General features: G+C 33.5%; 2 protein-coding genes across 2 annotated transcripts; both read right to left on the bottom strand.

Moving 5' to 3' along the window:
- Positions 1 to 1,773: 1,773 nt before the first annotated feature.
- Positions 1,774 to 5,307, bottom strand: LOC110698359. Its single transcript, XM_021875772.1, has 5 exons — positions 4,110 to 5,307; positions 2,783 to 2,904; positions 2,626 to 2,666; positions 2,452 to 2,550; positions 1,774 to 2,260 (listed from the first exon to the last, which is right to left on the bottom strand). Exons 1-5 carry the CDS (start codon positions 4,537 to 4,539, stop codon positions 2,116 to 2,118), a joined length of 837 nt encoding a protein of 278 aa, XP_021731464.1. The 5' UTR covers positions 4,540 to 5,307; the 3' UTR covers positions 1,774 to 2,115.
- Positions 5,308 to 6,762: 1,455 nt separating this feature from the next.
- LOC110698358 (RING-H2 finger protein ATL38-like) lies at positions 6,763 to 14,178 on the bottom strand. Its single transcript, XM_021875771.1, has 3 exons — positions 13,632 to 14,178; positions 13,158 to 13,255; positions 6,763 to 7,819 (listed from the first exon to the last, which is right to left on the bottom strand). The coding sequence occupies exons 1-3, from the start codon at positions 13,797 to 13,799 to the stop codon at positions 7,417 to 7,419; spliced, it is 669 nt and encodes a 222-aa protein (XP_021731463.1). The 5' UTR covers positions 13,800 to 14,178; the 3' UTR covers positions 6,763 to 7,416.
- Between the last annotated feature and the right edge of the window lie 854 nt (positions 14,179 to 15,032).

Below are 15,032 nucleotides of genomic sequence, written 5' to 3'. Positions count from 1 at the left end.
TTATTTTAGAATCTTGACTCGCTCCTATGTTAATAAATTTCATTTTGAATCTTAAATGATCCAACTCAACCAATAGTTTAACATTTAACTATTAAATTTTATGCAACAATGATCTTGAAACAAACTCTTGGGCAAATTTGGTTTATGTGTGTTAATGGAATGAAAAAGATAAAAATACATGTGATGATGAGAGAGATAGAGAAAATGACAAAAAATAAAAAATAAAAAAAATAAAAAACATTTGTTGCACATATGTGGAACAACCATTCTAATAAAAATTGTACATAATATGAAAAGAAAGTTAGTATTTTAATATTAATAAGCAACTATTAATATACTTCCTCCGTTCCAACAAAATTGCAACAAGGATGAAATTACGCATACCAAAGCATATTTTATAGGTTAAATATCTATAATTATTGCTGAAGATGACAACAAGTTCCAACAAGTTCCAGAAGAACATGGACTACGGGTTCCAACAAGGAGCTGGAAGATGTAACAACAGATTATCATTAGAGTATAGTCTGTGGTTTCATTATTGGAACAAAGCCTCAGATCCAATGCTCAATGCAGAGTTCGAGAATTCAATAATGAAGTTATCCTTGAAGACTATATAGAGATTAAAGTTAAGTGATTACTTTAGCATGCATTGATGTAAACATAAGATTGATTGTTTTAATATGAAACTTATTAAAAACGTGATAAAGCTTCACATTTGGTAAAATTGGTGGAGTTAAATAAGATAATTAAATTTGGTTTTTTTTGGAAAAAAATTAAGTAAGGATCTAGCTTAGTTGAATAAAATCTGTTTTATAATATTTATCTTTTGCAAACTTATGTTTCTAAACGGTTTTATAGAAGATTTTTTTTCTTTTAAAAGATTAACTTGCTCGGCATGGTCAAAATGACGAATATGAGTTATACGAATAGTTTTTGGTATCTATCATTTTGTTTCTAAACCCTACTTTGAAGTAAAGAGTTTATATTATAAATATGAGCCTTTTGTTTCATAGAAAAGTGTGACTTTTATACGTAAAAACCTTACAAGTAAGTTTGCCAAATGAAGCTTTATCATATTAGTTTAGTTTCATATTACAAGTGTTGCTTTTGAATCCTATATTAGTGTTTAAATCATTGTTTTGTAATTGGTTTTTGGGGCGTGAGAATTCAAGATGATTCATTTTGTTACCTTAAGTTACAGTATGCTAGGAGAGCTTCTAGTTGTCTTCCCACCCCCTAACCTTTAGTTGGATACCGCCTTATTTAAAAACTAAAGCTTTGCGCCCTAAACGAAAGACTGTGTGAAGCTAGGAGAGCAAAACTCTGGGTGTAATCTGGGATTCAAATTAGTTAGGATAGATAGGTTAAGGTCCGATTGTAATAGGTTGTAACTATGAGTGTTTTGGCCTATTGTAATGAAAATATTGGTTAAGAAAATCCTTAAAGGGTCGAGGTTTTATTTCCAGTTAAGGTCATGAGAGGTTTTATTTCCAGTTAAGGTCATGAAAGGTTTCCTCGTAAATTTCATTGTACTCTTTAAATATTCTTTTAGTTTCTGTTTCTGTTTTATTCCGCAAAAATTGTCTTTATGGAAACTCACTTAATTCACCACCCATCTTGTAGTAGTTCGTCTCCTTTATTACACATGTAAAGCAAAATAGTTACGTTTCGATGAACATATAATATTTAGGTCCCTGCAATGCTAATTATCATGGCAAATAGAGAGAGGAAAAAAAAAGTATTGATGATTTTAATTAAATAGAGAGTATGTAAAGTAGTATTTATTGGTAAACAAATTCTACATACTAAGTACTATATAATATGAACAAGAAGTTCTTGCCAATTTGAATAAAGCATACATTATCAACTACAAGTCTACAACAACAAGTCTAAAGGCAAAAACTATGGCAAGAAAGGAAACCAACGGTCAATAACCTATAATAATTAACCAAAGAAAGGTTTATGTATATTTCAAAGATTTCATTTGTCGCCAACATATTCTTCAAAAAAATTGTAAATCCTTACCTATAATGGCTATAAACAATGATATTCTTTGATTATTTTTAAAATCATATTCTTTAGTCATAGTTTTCTTATCATGTTAGAAAAATTGGCTTAAGAATTCTCTAAGAGCTCATAGTGACCATACCCATGAAACAAAATATTTATAGGGTACTTATCATTATATTCATCCCCATAATTTGCTATGTTTGTCAATTTGTTTGTCTTCTGATCTTTCATAAAGACAGATATCAGCTTCCTGATACAAATAAAACATCAATTGTTACCATAAACACCATATTTAAGAATTTGAAGTTAGATAAAACGAGAGATTGTTATACAAACTAACCTTGAGTTAGTTGGATGCAGTGGATCCGGATGTTTATAAAAATATTTACACAAAAGCGACACGCTACCAATGCGAAATAACAGAAGTTATGAAATACTCACTTGAGCACATGAGATGCCATTCGTACTTCTGGTTCTCCGCCCCAAACATAAGGTTTTTGAATCCTCTCAACATACACATCAAAGTCTTCATCAATGAACCTATAAAAGAGTTTAGGATTACACACATGGATGCACTTCAAAGAAAATTCTTTTTGCAACAACAAAGAAACATACCCTTCCATTTCTTTGCGCCTCTTTAAAAGCTCTTCGACCACCTATATAGAAAACAAAAGAAATAGATTGAAAATCCAAAATTTGTTCTAAAAATTAATTACTCCGTACCTTTTATTTCATGAAATCACTTTACTATATAGTGTTTAAAACAACCCACCTGAGCCCTCAAATCATCAGCAAGCTCTCTCTTTCGGTCTTCATCAGGCACTTCCTCTCCGTTTTGTAAGCAAGCTCCGTGAGCTATTGCTCTAAACAAACATCGGCCATCTGATTGTACACCTTTGATCATTGGAAGAACAATATTTTGTTTAATTAGTTTCATGTGTTCTTAAAACTAAGCAATAAAACCCAAATGCAATATATTAGATTATCGATGATGCTAAATAATGTAAGTAACTGAAACTGTAAAGCTCATCTTGTATAGGAAGTGAATCACATTCATAATTTCACTATGAAAATAAAAAGTCAATGTTTGAAATTTGACTTTTTTGCTACTCCCTCCGTTCCATAATATAGTTTATGTTTGTGTTTTTTCACGGTATTTAAAAAATAGGAAGAGAAAGTATATGATGTACATTAATAAAAGTGAAAAGTACAATAGCCAAAAATTAGAGAGAGAGGAAATGGAAAAAAGTGCTCCCTCCGTTTTATAATGTTAGTCCCATATACTATTTTGGGCGTTCAAAAGATATATCCATATTGAATATGTTTCATTTTTAATTTAATTTTTTTGGAATTAATTGGTTGCGAATTGATAACATGACTCTAATTGAAGAAATCTCTACCTTGAATTATGCAATTATGACTTACGCTTTAAAAAAAAAAAAATCAAAAAAATTAAATAAGGTAAACTAATTATGAATTATTTTGTACGATTTCATATGGGATTAACATTATGAAACACGGAGGGAGTACATAGTATGTGCAAAATTCAAGGGTAATTTAGGAATTACAATGAATAAAGTTAAAAAAGTGAGTTTATAATAATCTTTACATACAATCCTAAAATAGAAATAGAATATTTTAGATCTCTAAAGTAGGAAAACAAGAACTATATTATGGAACGGATGGAGTAAAAAATAGGGTCAATGTCTCCTGAAACTTTGACTTTTTTCCGGAAAATAGAGTCAATAAAACTCTTCTAAGTTAGTCTAGTGAATTATTTTCCAAAACACAGGAATTATATTTCATGGGCAATAAACTAAATTACAGGGCAAGCAAATCTGTATAAAATTTCGGATAATCCACAACCACATGTTCCAATTTTGTTAAAAGATTATGGCACTAGATACTCAGATTGGTCCACTATTTTGTAACAAGATAGTCTGACTTGTGTACTGAGCAAATAATCAAGAGAAGATTAAAAAGTATAGAAAATGACTAAATTCAAGAAAAATATATAATTGAATATAATCAATTGAAGATTATGATTAAATATTGCCACTTAGATATATAAATGAAGGTCAACAAAAAATAAAAAATACCCGTAACCCGAAAATCCAATAAATCAGGAGAACCCTGTTCGCTAACAATGGTCTCCGTCTCATTGACAATGCCAATGGTCTCCGTCTCATCCACAACAACATCGTTGAAAGAAAGGTAAACACAAACTCCATAGAGAAGATAAGCGAGGTCGAGGCGATGAAGCCAACGAGCAGGTCTAGCATCACAAGCGACATTCCACGAGCCCTCGCCTCGTTGTTGGTGGATTGCAGGGCGGAGGTAATCCCTCCGCCAATCACCACTGGCAACAGCAGCTGGAACATTTATCCGCCAAATGGAGACCGAAGAGGCTCCATCGGCGACATTATTGGTAGGTTGAGAATGAAATTGATGGTGGTGGTGGTGGAGGGAGAAGGTTTGAGGGGAAATGTTCCAAGGCTTTAACGGGCGTGCGCAGAGTAATCCAAGCATCACCGTGGAGATTTTTTTTTTTTGGGTTTTGGTTGTTTGGTGTGGTTGGTGGTTTGTGTTTGGGGTTTAGGAGGGTTTATAGGTGATTTTGGATGGGTATTTTTGTAATTTATAGTATTATTGTAATTGGTAATAATCTGCTTCTTTCATTTTTTGTTCTCATGTTCTACCATCTTTGGTACTGGGGATTTCTTGAGATTGAGATCTCTTTTGATATTATATTATCCCAAATGATCTAGTTTATTTTTAGTTCTCTATTTAATTGGCCATGTATCTTTAAGACTTTAATTATCAACAAATACACTTTTAATTTTTTTTTTTAATTGTGATACACGGTGTTTTATCTGGGTTAGTTTGAATTTGCTATAATAATACGTAATTGCGGTTTGTTTTATTAAAAAAAAAAAAAAAAAAACACAAAATGTAAGTGCGGTTTGTTACTAATTTTTTTTTACTAATTTGCTATAATTTGACTTTTGTTTTTAGTAATTTAATGTTATAGTCATTGAAAACCGAAGGTATTATAGGTTTAGTATTTCTCCTTCATTCGATCCACCATTTTAAAACTATGTGTCAATCAAGCCGATGTATTTAAAAGAAAAAATAAAGCCAAAGAATTAGCAGGGATTACAAGATAAAGTTGGTAGAAAGTTTCTATTTTGGTATAAATGACCGTTTTAGTATAATATCACTTAAAATATCTGATAAGGTTAGTTATAAAGTTCCTCCTTATTCTTTTAATATTGTAACGTTTGCACTCTAAGAACTATCCACACACTACTCTTTGAACATGAAGGAAAAATTTAATCATATAAAACATTGTTAGATTTGTCTTGTTATTTAGGGTTTAATTTTACTTTGTTACGTGTAAGGTGGCACCAACAAATTAGGGCCAACCAGAAAAATGTCTTCTACCCAGTTAAGCTGCTTCTAGTACTCTGTGAAGTACTCTAGGATTAGTGTATGTTTTTGCCAATGTGAAAAATAAAATTAAATAAATGAATAAGGAAAAATTTATGGGAATAATCCCATCTTTGAGCCGTTCGTTTTTAATAATCCTATTTTTTAATAATCCCAACTTTACACCCCGATCTTTTTTAATGGTCCCATTTTACCTGACACCGGTTGAGTAGGTAATTTTTTTTTTTTTTTTTTAAAGTTTAATTTACATGTGTCGTTTCTTAGTAAAAAAAAAAAAAAAAAAAAAAAAAAAAACCAGCCACCCCTACCATTACCACCACCCCAAACCCCCATCTGCAACCCAGCCCCATCCCCACCATAACCACCACCCTAAACCCCCCACCTCGAACGCAATCACCACGAATCCCCAACCCCCTTCGCGAATTCACCCACCTCGAACCTAGCCATCTCGAAACACCACCATAACAATGGTGTTGATGGTGATGGTGAGGTGAATGTGATGGTGCTGGCCGAAAATAATCCCACTGGCCACCCTAACCCAGCCCGTCACCGTCAACAACCGCTCACCAGAAACAACCCTAACCCAACCCCTTACCATCAACAACCGCTCACAACATCAATCGAAATTCGTACCCCCACAAATCGCAACAACAAGCATAAATTCAGCCTAATTCAAAATTGGCAGCCCCATATAATCGACGGCCCCACATAATCGGATGGCCTGTGGTGTTTTCGGCGAAGAGGGAGTGGGGGTTGCGATGGTTTCGGGGGAAGAGAAGGTTGAAAATGGTTGCTTTGAGGGGAGTGGGGTTGTAGTGTTTTCGGTGAAGGGGGAGTGGGGTTGTGGTGTTTCAGGTGAAGGGGGAGTGAGGTTGCGGTGGTTTCATATGAAGGGGGTGGGGCTGTGTTGGTTGTTCGGTGGTTTTCGGTCGGATAGGGAAAGGAGATGGTGTTTCCGGCTCGGAAGGGTGGTGGCTTGGGCTGTTGGGTGGTTTTGTAATTAAATTTTTTTTTCTTTAAATAAATTTAACTTTTTTTTAAAATTTATTTTTGACCAATCACAAACCGCCACGTGTCTTGTAACCTGTTATAACAGGTTACATGACCGGTTGGGACCATTAAAAAAGATCGGGGGTACATGTGGGATTATTAAAAACGAACGGCCCAAAGATGGGATTATTCCCATGAATTTTTCCAATGAATAAAGGGCTTGTAAATTAAGCCAAATTACCATAATAAATCGAATATCTTGTCTGCTGGATCAGCCTTCACAATGCATGAAAATTAATGTCCATCCCATAGTTTATGTAGAAGAAAGGAAGCATTCTTAATAAAAGGGGAGAATGTAAAAGGTTTGTACAGGTTTTGCAACATTTCGACAACCCGAATAGTGTACAACAAAACAAAGAGTCATTAGCCCCGTGTAAGGCATGGCGGATTCAAGGGATTCACAATTTCCATCTATGCACATATCTATACATTTTTGCTATGTACATCATTGTTACTTCTACATCCTATTTGTCAATCGGAGCTATAAACTGAACACACTCAGCACAATGATGAAAAACGATGGCACCTAAACTTTAACTAGAATTGCTACTCTCGAACAGGGGAACTAATGAAATTGCCACTGATGCTTTGCTAAGAGCATACATGCTACATGGTCATAGACAGACGTGATATCCAAATACAGCACTGTCACTGAGCCGAACTTGAGGACATCAAACATCAGAAGGTGCTCGCTAATGACAGGTCTTTGCAGTGCTTGGCAATCGTCAATCCTCCCATAAGCTTGAACTGAATCAACAGAGAAGATATGTACAAAGCTATAGCCCATAAGAGGAGAAAAACCAGCTTCAAAGACTCCAAAAAAAATTAAGCAATGTACTTGGTTGGCAACACTTTCACATTGATAACATGGAAGCCCCAAAGGATGCTGGAGAATTAGACCAACAGCTATGCAAATGATGGGCTCTCCATATGCTTGCCGGTGGAATCTTTTACAATACCATTTTCTTCAGGTAACTGCGTGTTACCTCTTGTTTCGATTCCAATATGAGACAGTAGCTGGTCCTCTTGAATAGGATCTGTTCTATGAATTTCAGGAGTCGTTGATAAATATCTACAATGACGTGGGCTTATAGCTTGGAAACTAGTGTCAAGATGAGATCTAGAACTTGACATTAACTGCATGGATCGTTTCTTCTCACTAGTCTCACGCAATGAAATCCGGCAAACTGGGCAGGTGCAATGTTGTAGCAGCCATATATCTATGCACTTTATATGGAAGTAATGGCCACAGTAAGGGAGTATACGCAATACATCTTCTTTGTGATATTCAGCCAAGCAAATCGAACACCTACAAGTACAAGTAGTCAAGTCAGTTCCATAGACAAGTGAGGTAAAGATATTAGATAAACATCCACCACATAGTCTAGTAAGAATCAAAATCAATCAGATCAGAGCAGAATACAAGAATGAAGGAAAATTCAATGATGAACGAAACATGTTCCGTAGATAGTCAATACAATTTCTAATATGAAACATATTTGAAAGCCGCGTAAGAACACACGTTTAGCAATTTAAGATATATGACACCGTGATGACAATATCTAACATCTTCCCCCACATAAATCTAACAAGGGTTTGCCCCAGTTTAGGTTAGAAGAAGGTCAATGTGTTATGCAGGTAAAATAGACATAAACAATTACATTAAATAGTGAATCTCTAATTTCAACGTTTGAAATGGATGCATCTATTATTTAATTTCAAACAAGAGTTTGATGGAAGCCCTATAATATTTTAGGCCAAGGTCATCATATTTCGTCCACACATTCACAGTAATGATCTTCTCTGAAACAAACAGTATTCCCATCTCCTCCTCCAGTCATACTAAAGGAACTAAAACTTCCACCATTGCATTCTCCAGATTCTTCATTAGTTCCTCTTTTCTGTTTATTAGCAATCAGTTTCTTTCAGCTTTAATAATCATTAGTTCCTCTCTCTCCACACACACACACACACACACACAGCTATTCTAAAGAAAACAAGATAAACCTTCGGAGACATTTTCAGTAGACTATGAATCAGTGATTTATTAATATACTCCCCTGGTAACATTGATCCCTCAATAGGACATTAGAGTTGTATAGCTACTTCATTTATTCTTATAGCTTATAACAATTACTTCATAAAATTCAATTGAATTTCAGAAGTTTCAGAAAACAATATTTTCCAATATATACCTGGAAGAATCAGTCACCACTTATATATAAAGTCCGGCAAATATAATGTGGTGTTTTAGCCTTATGCAAGAGATCAGGTCCTCGGTGGTGACGTCATATGCACGCAAGGCCACGGCAATTGCTACTCTAGTAATTAGATGGTTGCTTTATTAAATACATTTAAATAATATCTATTTAGTTAATTAGTTCATAATTCAATAATTCTGTTATTAAGGGAATCTAAGTTTGTTAGAGGGAAGAGTGTAGAATGGAAGCTTGTAGAAGCTCTAAATAATATAAATATAGGTGCATGGGTATAGAGGAAGATATCCAGAAATTGTATTAAGGAGCTTAGGCTTGTTTTGGGAGATTATCCTTCTTCTCGAATTGAAGGAAACCACCATTGTCGAGCTGCTTAATAGCTAGCCTAACAAATATCACTAATTTAGTTCCTAGCACCTTAAGAGTTGCTCAAAGAAAAACTAATTTTGAAGTCATTACTAAGACAATCATTTATGAAATTGGGGGACAGATGAACAATTGTCAACAGCCTACTAGGCTACTACATTTCAGAGGTATAGAAACGAACTTAATAAATAAAAAAGTCAACATATCCTAGTAACTGCTTGATTCATTATTTGAAGTTAATATGGGATTTATGGGAAGCTCCATGGCACCCAATACTCTCAAAAAGTAAGTTATCACCATATCAAGTAGGAAAAGTATTGGGTGAGTTGGACGCGGTATACTATAGACAACATGTGCGATTATAAAATGTTCTACAAAAACAGAATTTGAAAGAAAGAAAAACAAAATAGGAAAACCGGCAGACAAATTATTCTTTGGTAAAAGGTGTAAGATGGTAAAGGGGGTAATGCTTAAAATAAAATAAAGCACAGTGGGTAGTGGGAAAAAAAAAAAAAAAAAAAAAAAAAAAACTAAACGAATAGAGGGAATACTTAATAAATGACATCAAATGTCAAAATATTTTTATACAACGTAATTATACAATTTTTTAAAAATGACATTAGATTCTCAAAAGATGATATCAAACATCTAAAAACTAATAAAAAAGAACATCAAAAACTGATACTAAACCCTCAAAAAATGACATAAAAATTCCAGCATTTTAAGTGGTTCATTTGTTGAAGCTATGCTTTTAATTAGTTGTAATTAGTGGTTTGTTAGCTTCCTAAAATTTAGAGTCATTAGTCAAGTTCGTTTTTATTTAATCATTAGCATGTTATTCAATTAATTAGAAGTGGATTGAAGTGGTGGGACACTAACATAGCCACTTACTTCATGTTTCTAGCATTAGTTACTTACTTTCAGGATGATTTGGTTATGTTGAAAGCTTAAATAATAAGTTGTTTCCTTGTCTTTTCATATGAATAATAATGCAGTGATATTTTACTTTATAAATTATAGCCTTTTGCTTTCTTATTCCTAAAAATATTGCATCAAGAAGCATTCAGTCTTGTGAGCTGTGAGCATTTGAAGGGAAAAAAAAAAAAAAAAAAAACATTATCTTCCATCTTTTATCCAATGGCATCAAACAACTTTTAATTTCCATTCCCATATTCAAATGACAGAACTATCATTCATGGGCTATCAAAATGAAATCATACTTGAAAGCCTAGAGCCTATAGGAAGGAATTGTGAGCGTTGATGACCAACCCCTTTTCCAGTAAATCCATCTGCAACCCAAATTATAAAACACTATGAAGTAGAAGCAACTATAGCAAAGGCACTTTTGCGTCTACTAATAGGGGTCGTAATACTCCCAAAAAGGAAGGGGAGAAATTGAAGAATTTGAGGGAAATGATGAGAATTTGAGATGATGGGGGTGAAAAGAATTGAAGGTGTCAAAGAGTACGAGAATCGGTTGATGAACATTGTGGTACTAGGTGGAGGATTTACTAGCCAAGAGGGGTGGATATGCTTTCAATTACTCTTGCAGAAAGGTATGAATCAAAACATTCCTCCCTTAAAATACTAAAGACCTATCAAAGTTAACATTTGTGAGTTGACCAATTCACTACATGTGGATCAAAGAAAAAGCATGAGAATTGGAAATGATGAAATGTTAGAAAGTGCTCTATAAGACAAGTCCTAGTATCGGAAGGGGAAAGAGAAAACCCTTAAATATAACCATTGTACCAAAGATGGTCATAGGGAAAAAAATTGTTAGCACAAAGGTAAGCCAAAATGCTTTAGACGTTAGAAATTTGGCTGTTTGGCAATATATTGTAGGTTCCAAAATGATGAACAAGTATGTATGTCATCACAAAATGAAGAGAAGTGCTTCATGATGATCTCTACATATTTGAAGGGGGCGCGATGAACTTATGCTTCAAATTAATTAAAACTAGCGGGTTATTAATCTCTTTATTACTATTAAAGTAGCGGGACACTAACTTAGCCACTTACTCCATGTTTCAAGCATTAGTTACTTAGTTTTAAGATGATTTGGTTTTCTTGGCAGCTTATATTTCCTTGTCATTTAATGTGAATGACAATGCAGTGATATTTTCATTTATAAATTTTAGCCTTTTGCTTATTTTTGCTAAAGTTTTTTCAAACTATTATGTTTTTCAATTGCACATTTTTACCACTCATTTAACACTTTCTTAAATTTTATTCTTGGTACTCTTTTGAAGCTTGTTTAATTTTTACCTTGATGCTCCTTTTTCTCCCTTTATAACTTTTTTTCAAACTTTTTCAGTTGTCTATCTTTTTATGTCCTTTTTATTTGTCATATGGTTAATTATGACAATTTATTTTAGCCGACCCCAAATCATTTTAGGATTAAGGTTTTGTTGTTTGATGTTTTCTTATTCCTAATCACCTAGTCATTTAAAACGAAACTAGCTTTCAAATGATGATATCGGACATTCAAACTGATATAAAGAAGGCATCAAAGTATTAAACATCAATTTTATGACACGTCCAAAATTTTTGTATGAAGTGTCCAAAAACTTATATCTAAATCCCAAAAATTGATATGTTCCTAAACTTACACAAAATGTTAAAAAACTCATGTTTGAAGTGTAATCAACCTCTACTGAATAAAGGTTTCTAAAAAAGTCAGCTCTAAATAATCATACTCCCTCTGTTCCTAAATGATCTTCCAATTTGCCAAATTTCATGAGAATTAAGAAATGAGAAGAAAAAAAGTAAATAAAGTACATTTAAAAAAAAAAAGAGAAAAGTACAAGAATTATGAGCGGGTCACGAATAGTAAGTACACACACATGGGTAAGGCACATATATTTAGAGGTAATGTGAGGGTATTTTAGGTAGTTGGGTGAATACAAACAAAAAAATGAGTATAATTTGGTCTTATTATAATGTCCAAAAATGGAAAATCATGAAAATGAATAACATTTTAGGACGCCTAAAAAGGAAAAAGGAAAAAGGAAAAAGGAAAACGGAAAGATCATTTAGGGACGGAGGGAGTATTAGAAATGCATGTACTTCCTCCATTTTAAATTATGAGGTCTCCATACCTAGGTCACCCATAGTTGTCGACATCAAATTAAAAATGCATGTACTTCACTCCCATCCTTTTTTATCTTCCTACTTTCTGTTTTAATATGTACTTCTTCCTATTTTTGCTTTCTTTAATTTTTTTTTTTTTGGATTTGTTGCTTTATTCATTTGATGTTAAAGAAAATCTACTTACCCCACTATATGATCCACATAAAACTATTAAATAACTTTCTCTCGCTCGCCTAAAAAAAAAAAAAAAAGACCCACCTTCCACTTACCAATTCATTTTATAAGCACATTAAGTAAAGTAAATAAAAATAAAAATAAACGGAGGGAATAATAGTTACAAATAGCACTAAAACCTAGTGCCAAAGAATCTATAAAAAAAATTAGAAGCTTGTTTGCAATGTCAACATTTTGACAATATTCTTTTTGCTTAACTCTGATTCAAATAATATGACCAATTAAATTGGTTAACCAGTCTGATTAAATCAGATCAGATTCAAAACATAATCATTGCAATATGAAAAATCGAATTTCCAATAAGGTTTATATAACCTGACTTGATATCTGGTATTGATCACCCCTAGATGTACCAATCACTTACTTTACAAACTAAGAATACAGCAAGCGTTTTTAGATATGAGCACTAGTCTAATAGACTAAAGAGGTACATAATGTTTCAAGTTTCTAAATACTACGTAGAAAAAATTAGCAAACAAGACAGAAATTCTTGTACTCATATCTCTATACAAAAAAAAAAATCCTTGTTTCCATAGGACATACAGATGAATACACATGATAATAGAATACACATAATAATAGAAATCTAATTGCAAAAGAACTCAAAGGTAACCTTCATGATGTCATCAATTTCCAAAATTTAAACAAAAAAAAAAAAAAAAAAAAAAAAAAAAAAAAAAAAAACCAAAAATATCCCAGTTACAGACGAAAAAAAAAACATAAAATTGAAGATCTTACTGTCCACTTTCAGCCGAGGAAAAATATGTGTCACCGTACTTTTTCGCCGGGAAATTGGCAACAATCGGAGGGTCAACACCGTGCACACCCCGCTCCAACTACAACACAAATTGATGTTTATTCATCTGTCTGTAATTATTTTTATAATTTTCATCTAATTAATCAAACAAATTGAACTACTTATTCAACTATCAACTAAAAGCTCAAACGTTTTCAACCCAAAAAGTATTACAAACCAATCATGAGCTAAAACTAATTTACCTAAAACAGTAAAAAGAAAAAAAAAAAAACAAAAACAAAATACACAATGATTGAAAAAACAAGACTCAAAAGAAAGACATACTCATGCCAAAACCCATTAACTAGTCAACTTCAGATGCGACGATGTTACTCGAAATCCGACACTTCAAATCAATGAATGATTGATTAATATACAAAACAAAACAAAAAGGACGGAAAAGGATGCTTGCTTACAGTACTGAGATTAGATCTAGACGACGCAAAATGGCGACGAAAATTTCGACGAGAAGCGCGTAATTGAATCCGAGCACATATGAGTCTAGTACAAATGAACACTATGAACAAAGTGCTAACTACAAATCCAATCACTGTCATAACCAAATTTGTTTTTGCAGATGCCATTTTTTTTATTCTTCGAATTGATTCTTTTTCCAGCTCAAATTCTCTAGCACGAAGAAGAATTTCGGTCAATTCTCCATTTTTATCGATTGCGATTGCGATTGCTCAAAACCCTAATTAAGAAAAGGGGTGCTAGATTTCTGCAGCAGAATTCATCAAAGTGTGATAATTTTGAGGATGAAAGTAGCACAAAAATTGGGATCATCAAATTAAACAAGCAAGAAATTCGAACAATTGTTATGATACTAAATCAAAATCAATGGGGAAGAATCTTTGAGGTTGAACAAAGTGGAAGTTGTGTTGGGTAGAAAGTGGAGTTGACGAAATGAGGAAATATTATTAAGTTGTCAATTGTAAGCTTAACACCAGGTTCCGAGGAAACACAAGTTTATTTCCGTATTTATAACGAGGATAAAACTGTAATTTTTGCGATGAAAATGAGGCAAAATCGCTACTTGCCTTAAAACCGTTACTTGAATTAGCACTACTTGCCTCAAAATCGCTACTTTAATTAACCGCTCCTTAAGGTAGCAATTTTACTTCGTGATAAACGAAATTTGTTTATCACGGAGATTAACTAAGTCAGCCTCCCGGTTTCCACTACTTAAGCTTGCGCATACACAAACTGTAGACACCTAAAAATGTCTTCCCAAAACCAAACCCGATGATGAACAACCTTTCACCGTCATTATTTGGCGGGTCGAGTATTTAATCTCGGGAGTGCTTAAAACCCATGTTCAGTCAAACATATTCAATCTACAAATCAGTCCAAGCATTTATTCAAACTCAATCCAACTCACATTTTAGCCCAAACCCTTTTTAATTCATTTCATGTTATTTATTAATTTTCCAGTTAATAAATAATAAGTCTAATAAGCCCGAAACTCTAAAACTGACACCTAAAAATCACGTACTTAATGATTAAGAATAATAATTAAAATGAATATGGACGAATTTAGGGCAAAAAAGGACACCGTGTCATGGCAGACATACCGCGTGACGGTATTGTATACCGTGTCACGGCATCCTGCACCGTGTCACGGCACACATGCTGTGACGCGACGTTCAGTTAGGGTTTTTCCGTGGCGCCTTATCATTTTTTGGGTTTCGTGCATCACCCTGCTCATTTCCTCTATAATACGAGACTGATTTCCTCAGTTTCGAGGCACCAAAAATCATTCTCTTTCTCCCTACACCAACAATCATTCTTGTTTCGGGGTTTTCTGTGTCCCTCGG

This window comes from Chenopodium quinoa, unplaced genomic scaffold, assembly GCF_001683475.1.
Source record: "Chenopodium quinoa cultivar QQ74 unplaced genomic scaffold, ASM168347v1, whole genome shotgun sequence".
Taxonomy (NCBI): domain Eukaryota; kingdom Viridiplantae; phylum Streptophyta; class Magnoliopsida; order Caryophyllales; family Amaranthaceae; genus Chenopodium; species Chenopodium quinoa.
Note: the sequence above shows the minus strand (reverse complement) of the source record. Positions and strands in the feature narration are given on the sequence as shown.

Bases quoted from the DNA above. Each gene is read 5' to 3' on its own strand.
- LOC110698359 (XM_021875772.1), bottom strand. From the start codon at position 4,539: ATGCTTGGATTACTCTGCGCACGCCCGTTAAAGCCTTGGAACATTTCC. The intron at 2,905-4,109 runs GTATTTTTTATT...CAATGATCAAAG, and splicing joins ATTGGATTTTCGGGTTACGG to GTGTACAATCAGATGGCCGA. The intron at 2,667-2,782 runs GTGGGTTGTTTT...TTTTCTATATAG, and splicing joins CTGATGATTTGAGGGCTCAG to GTGGTCGAAGAGCTTTTAAA.
- LOC110698358 (XM_021875771.1), bottom strand. From the start codon at position 13,799: ATGGCATCTGCAAAAACAAATTTGGTTATGACAGTGATTGGATTTGTA. The intron at 13,256-13,631 runs GTAAGCAAGCAT...TTTGTGTTGTAG, and splicing joins CTAGATCTAATCTCAGTACT to TTGGAGCGGGGTGTGCACGG. The intron at 7,820-13,157 runs GTAAGATCTTCA...TTGTACTTGTAG, and splicing joins TCCTCGGCTGAAAGTGGACA to GTGTTCGATTTGCTTGGCTG.